This window comes from Drosophila hydei, unplaced genomic scaffold, assembly GCF_003285905.1.
Source record: "Drosophila hydei strain 15085-1641.00,03,60 unplaced genomic scaffold, DhydRS2 tig00000296-arrow-arrow-pilon, whole genome shotgun sequence".
Lineage (NCBI taxonomy): Eukaryota > Metazoa > Arthropoda > Insecta > Diptera > Drosophilidae > Drosophila > Drosophila hydei.
In genome coordinates this window covers 1,432,874-1,439,549 of record NW_022045705.1, presented here as the reverse complement: position 1 = coordinate 1,439,549, position 6,676 = coordinate 1,432,874, and the positions used below count along the sequence as shown (strand labels likewise).

Here is a 6,676-nt window from a genome sequence, read left to right as displayed (position 1 = left end):
CTTTTATAACGAAATGACTTCCGAACTAGCTGATTGATTTCGTGATTGACGAATTGATTGACAGAAAATTTGATTGACTTACATACCAAGCAATTAGCATGTAATCTATCAGTTACTAAACTGAAGCTGTAACTAAAGTCTCTCTATATATATTAGAATAACAGCCTATACTGATTGACTGACTGATTAATTGACTGATTGACTGACTGACTTGTTAGCAAACTGAACTAAAACGACAGCACAGACTATAGTCTCTCTAACTGAATATTTGACTAAGTAATTGATTGACTGATTGACTGTCTGATTGACTGAAAGGTAATCTCAGCCGAGCCGAACAGCAACTGAAACTCTAGCTTATAGATATGTATAACTGTGTGACTGGTTGATGATTGCTTGTGTGATTGACCGCTGATTGACGTACAGCTCAATCCATTAGCTGACACTCGTGCAAGCAAAAAAATCTCTTAGAATCTATTTGTCTGGAAAATTCCACATTTCAAACTCAATTCATGGATGAAAAACCACCCGCTGGCAGCTGAGCGTGTCACGCTATAAGAGCAGCCTGAAGCACCCCCCGTGGTTAGGGTGCGCAAAAAACAAACCAATTGATGAATCTAAGCCAAAAGCCAAGTCACTCGCAACAACAACAACAACAGCAACAACAATAGAAATACTGATGCCGATGTCGATTGACGATGACAAATTTCGATAGCTGTTGCCCAAGTGGAACAAGCGAGTCGGGCAGCAGTTGCCTCCAGTGCCATTTCGAACGACAAACGCGTCGCAATGTCTGAGCAACGTTTCACCAATCCGAGGAGCAGCCAACGAAGCCGCCGATTCGGTTTGATCTGCCCAAGCCTTTGGCTCATGCTGCTCATGCTCTTGCAGCTGGCTATGGACACAGACGGCTACCGAGCTGTCATACCCATCGATGAAGGTGCGAACGAGCGTTTCTCTACCTGAGCAGTACTCACACTCTCTCTTACTCACTCTCCCTCTCTCTGTCTTTCTCTTTGTCTCTCGTTGTTTAGCTAATCCCGGCAAATGCATTTATCGGGGCGATTTGCTGCAGGAGGGCATCAACAACGGCATTCCGCCCTGTCAGCGGCTTACTTGCAATGCGGATGGCTCCATACTTATCGAGGGGTGAGTCTGGCCAGGGACAAACACACGCACAAGCACACACAGGCACACACACACACACCGAACCGAACACAAACATTCCAAATGTTTTGCACAGATAAGAAAGAGGCTGGCGTCGCAGTAGACATCGTAACAACATTGTGAATTGAGTTTTAAGCGTAATTTGTGCTGCTGAACAGTTCGAGAACTTCTACATGTATCTTCACATATATACACATATAAAGAAGCTGATCTAGGGCTGAGTGAGCAGCAAGCTAGCTAACTGAGCTCATCTTCTATAGAAAACATAAGAAAAGGGGTAGAAGAAAAAAACTTTGTGACTTCTCCAGAAGCTTGTAGAAGAAACATGCAGCAGATAAAGTAAGTTGAAATCTTTATGCCTGCATGGCTATAGAAGCCTAAATTAACCAGTCACAGATTCAAGAAAAAAGATAATAAATAATTCGGACAGCTAATCAGAAATACAAGAAGGAATCAGAGATGAAATTAATAAATAATAAGAGATAAAATATAGAAAAATAGAGAACTGTTTGGTCCTCCAGGTTTACTGTCTGTAAGCTCATCGATTTATTTTCTATAGAAATCAATGATATTGACAGAGATTGCAATTGTCACGCCTTTTTGTCTGAAAGACAGACATATCCTCAGCCCAAAAAGTCATATATTACACATACCCCAGTAGCAAGTCTTCGTTATGCTTTCTTCTGCCCCAAAATACCCTGTAGATTAGAAGAGTTCGTGCATTAGAGCGAGACAACGAATCAATAAAGCTGAACTGTTCGTTTTCATTTTGTAAAGGCGAATCAAATTTTAGATCTCTTCAACTAGCGGAACTCTATTTGATTAAAAGCGTATCAATCAGTCAAAGCAGTTCAATCAAGCAGTCAACTGCATAAGAAATAAATCCAACTAGACACAAAGTTCAAATCGCTTTCTAGCAGGTTCCATCCCCTTCATAACTACCAAATACGTTCAAGTTGAGCTTAAGCATACATCAATCATCATCACTCAATTATCAATCAATCAACAACAAAATTATTCAATCGTGGTCAATCTATCAACCAAAAGGCATTGACATGCATATGCCTTAAGCTCATTTTATGCTTATTTATAGAGTTGATATATATATATATATATATATATATAATTCTACCTCTCTCTCTCTTTCCTACTACGTGCAGCTGTGGCAAACTTCGCATCGATAAATGCAATCGTGGCGAGCGCATCCATCAATCGAAGCCCTTCCCGGAATGCTGTCTGCTGCGCTACAAATGCAAAAAACCGGATGGAGCGCCCTTCTACATTGAACGGAATGCCGCTGAGGGAGCGTAAATGATCCATAACATCCATCTGGAATCCATCTGGAATCCAAATGGAACTCATTTCAAAATCCGTTTGCCGCCCACACTGGCAAACGAGCAATGCTAATTTATTTTGTACATTATCCCACTTTGTGTATCGAATCAAGCAACTGTTCTTTTTTTTACTCCACATATACATACATATAGAAACACACACTGAGACTTTTATATATCCACGATATGAAGCTTTTCAGCACTGGGTTCTCTTGACTCAGAGCAGAAAAGAAATTGTTTAATTAATGGGCCAGCCCGCTCATAAACACCAATTAACGTGCCCCACACACACAAGTGTTCTGTTGCTGCCATGGCTCCATGTCCCCCTCTAGAGTGGCGCTGCACTGCTCTGCACTGCAGGCAACAACTGTAAATGAAACTCGATGGGGCTTTGTGGCTCTGACTTGAGCGGCTTTCATATAGCCTGTACTCAGTTCTAATACGTATATAGCCAGTTCAGCCATCAATCGCTCAGTCTATCAGTCAGTTAATCAGCAGCGTGATCAGTCAATCAATCAGTGATTAGAAAATGATCCAACCATCATTCTTGAGTCAATCAATAAGTCATTATTCAGTTAGTCAATCAGTCAATCAGCCATCAGTCAGTCAATCAATCAATCAGCTATTAGTCAACCTATCAAATGATTAATCAATCAGGCCAGCAATCAATCAATCAGTGAATCAAAGATCCAGCCATCAGTAAGTGAAGCAATCAGTTCATAGTCAATCAATGAGTCAATCAATGAGCCAAGCCATCAGTCGCTCAATAAGTTCAGTTAATTCATAAGTCAGTTATTCAATCAGCCATTATTCAATCAATCCATCAATCAGTCAGTTAATCAGTCAGTCAATGAACTCACCATCAGCCTGTCACTTAGTTAATCAATCAATCAATCAGTTAATCAATCAATCAATCAGTTAGTTCGTCCGTTTTAAGACCCCAGCCTCAGGGCAAAATTGAAACCCTTTCAATTATTTAATACTTATTTTTTATGCTGTCTCATTTGCAACATACCCCACAGTGCCACTGGCTACAGGGAATTGCTTAAAAATAAAAATAAAAATAAAAATAATAAAATAAAATAAATACAGCGCACCTTTTGTCGCAAAACGTTAATTAGTGCGAAATAATGAAGCTGCGTCCCAGTCGCAGATTCGCAGATTGTGAGCTGAGCATTGGGGAATCGGAGGTTGGCAAAGATGGTGGGAGGGGGGAAGGTCGGGGTAGCTGGTATCCAAATGCCACCCAAAGGGCGGGCAGTGTCAAAGCTTAAGATGCGCGTGCAGCACTAATTTCGCGAGAATTCGTTACCTCTTTTTTTGCTGTTGAGCGAAATTCTCTTGCCTCACCCTCGTCGCTAGCCTTCGAGCCCTTTGTAACTGCGCAAATTAGCCCAATTAGTTCGACAGCTTATCGCATGGCTAAGCAGCTTTATGCGGAATATCTAACATATTTGGACTTGAGACAAATCTACCCACTCACTCGCTCTCTTCCACTCCAAAGTTAAGTCTTTGTCTCTTTAATGCTGAACCGCTCGTCCATCAGACAATAAATACCCTGTATTTTCTTGGCATCGTTATAGCTGCATTCAAGCGGATTACAACTTAGTTTAGCACTCACAGAGCTTGAATATTACTTTTACAGGGTATAACATAGTCAAGCACTGCAGTGATTACTGCTTGCCGTCAATACAAATAGCAAGCAATGAAGAAAGTGGCCTAAATAACAGAATTTCTATCAGTTTCAATAGTTTTTTAGTTTCTGTAGGGTATTTTCTAGTCAAGCATTACGAAATAGAGCCTTGCAATCATTTATAGGGTGTTTTATACATATGCACATCGTGCTGTAAGTTAGTATTAAGAGCATATCAATAAAATGAGACCAGAATGAAGCATAAACTGCTTTTACAGGGTATTTTATAATCAGGCACTGCCACCAATACTTGCTTACAGAATAATTGCAATTAGTCTAAAAGCTATGGCATTACGAAGTTGACTGAACTCCATTTAGTTCAGTGAGCTTTCCAAACGCTTACAGGGTATCTCGTAGTCAGGCATTGTAGCTCGACTGGTGTTGGTAATGCATTTAGATCATGATTGATGCCTGCTGCCAAAAATAAGTGCACTTCGCCCATACAAAATTGTTGCCTGCTGCCAAGTTCGTTATAAGCCTCAGCGCCCTGAACTTGCAGAGGTATTCACAAAGAGTTGCCTAATAGAGGGGGCGTGGGGCGTGGCAGCCAGAGTAGCTTATGGAAAATGCGTAAAGCAGAGCAAACGTACATATGTGCGCACATTTTTGGCTCAAGTGCTGTATAATTGGGGGCGGGAGACGAGGAAAAGTTTGCTAAAATTTCAAGTAAAGTCGAGAGAGCGAGAGGGAGGAAGGGCGAGAGAGGGAGGGGCAGAGGGAGAGAGAGAAGTGGAAACTCTTAAAGTTGTTGAAGTTAAATCGTTGGCATCTTCCCTCGATGTAGTTACCTTGGCCTAACCAGCACTCAATTTATTTATGGCTTTGCTGTGAGCCGCAACTAGTTGACTCTTTTAATAACCAATTTGGCAGCCGGCAGACGGCAAAAAGGATATTAGCGTTGTCCTCGACGTCAGGATCTAAGAACTAGACCAAGTTTTTTCCACGAGAGCTAGAGCTGCAGGTGAAACTGAGTCTGAGCTGAGGAGCTGGTGGGAAGGCTGAAGTGAACCTTAATGGAAAAACGCACAAGGGCACACGCACACACACACACAATCACCTTCACACACCTGCTTAGCTACACCTACAGGTAAGTTGTGTATTATGAAAAGCTCATCTAATTTCAATCAATTGTTGCCGGAGTTGAGGGCAGCAAATTTAAAGTGCTGCTTCTGCTGCCTCCACTTGGCTCTCTTCCTCTTTCGCTGCTTCGCTCTGTTTTCGACCAAAAAGGAGGGCCTGTGTGGGTGTGTGTGTGTGTGTGTGTGTGTGGCCAATATCTTTATCCAGCAGAGCTGCTTGAACAAAAAGTTAGTTGAAAAATTAAATTCAATAAAAATCAAAATGGAATTTAATAACACGCCGCACGTGCAGCTAAATAGATTTGGCAGCGGGTCGATAAACGATAAACGATAACATTTGCTGGCTTGCCATTAGAGAAAGTCTGCCAAGGCAGCAGCAACACCTTGCTGAACGATAACATTCGAGTCATTTGTTATGTATTGCATATATCGATAGCTGCTGATCGATAGCGATAGCAATAGCTGTTAGCTGATGTTACTTCACTTAACCCGTTAGGCGATTAGCATTATGACCATTTAAATATCTGTAACTTCGATAACGATAACGATAAATCTTTTAATATTAGCTCTGTCTTTATCACAAAAAAAAACTTGATTCTTTATTTTGTTTTAATATAACCACCCTTAGGTATACATCATATCTCTATTTTCTTAATCGATAACGATAACTTCCTTCCTTCTTAAACTCCACGCTTTGCACCTTAAGAAAAAGCCAATTTCACTTTTGTAGGCATCTCACCTAAGCTCTCCACCGTATTAGCTTCAACCTAATCTTAAGCAAGCCACCACCAACCCTAAGACAACTTCCTACCCCTACGTAACCACCCGCTTAGCCCCCATAGCGGCGCTTAGCTCCAGCCCAAGCCAAACTTCAAGTAGCTCTCGCGTAACCACTTAATCATATCAGCATAATAAGTCAACAGGAGACGCACCAAGGTAATAAAATTAAATCCTTGCTCAAAGGCTCAAAGTAAGGGTAACCCGCAATTCGGGTAGGCAGCAGGTGGGCGAGGAGGCGTGGCAGGCGCGCACTTACCCTATACGCGATATTATAGTCTAAGCCCCAAAGCAAAGCAAAAAACCAACAAGCGAAATCAATGGAAAGTCAACGCGACGCGTCTACGTCGCGCAGAAAAAAGAAATTACGATGTTTTAGCATGGGGTATGTACGACTTGGTGATGCCCTGTAGAGCAAATTAAATAGACAAATAAACATCGAGAGATTTATGATATATCTATAAAACTAAAGGAAGTGGTAAAGGGCACAGTAACAAAGCATATAGCAGGGTATATGGTATGCTCGACTAGCAGATACCCTATAGCTATGTAGATATAGACAGAGGAAATATAAAGCATGGCTCAGGGCATTGGTATCTATGGCAACTGTGAAGCTGGTAAAGCAGCTG

The 6,676-nt window shown here is 41.5% G+C and overlaps 1 protein-coding gene across 1 annotated transcript; it reads left to right on the top strand.

Annotated features, from left to right (window-relative positions):
* Positions 1-730: 730 nt before the first annotated feature.
* LOC111605490 lies at positions 731-2,655 on the top strand. The gene is made up of 3 exons (XM_023324040.2): positions 731-937; positions 1,032-1,146; positions 2,325-2,655. The coding sequence occupies exons 1-3, from the start codon at positions 787-789 to the stop codon at positions 2,473-2,475; spliced, it is 417 nt and encodes a 138-aa protein (XP_023179808.2). The 5' UTR covers positions 731-786; the 3' UTR covers positions 2,476-2,655.
* Positions 2,656-6,676: the final 4,021 nt, after the last annotated feature.

Excerpts from the sequence above, each read along its gene's own strand:
- LOC111605490 (XM_023324040.2), top strand. The coding sequence starts at position 787 with ATGTCTGAGCAACGTTTCACCAATCCGAGGAGCAGCCAACGAAGCCGC. Across the intron at positions 938-1,031 it reads TGTCATACCCATCGATGAAG|CTAATCCCGGCAAATGCATT; the intron begins GTGCGAACGAGC and ends CTCGTTGTTTAG. Across the intron at positions 1,147-2,324 it reads GGCTCCATACTTATCGAGGG|CTGTGGCAAACTTCGCATCG; the intron begins GTGAGTCTGGCC and ends TACTACGTGCAG.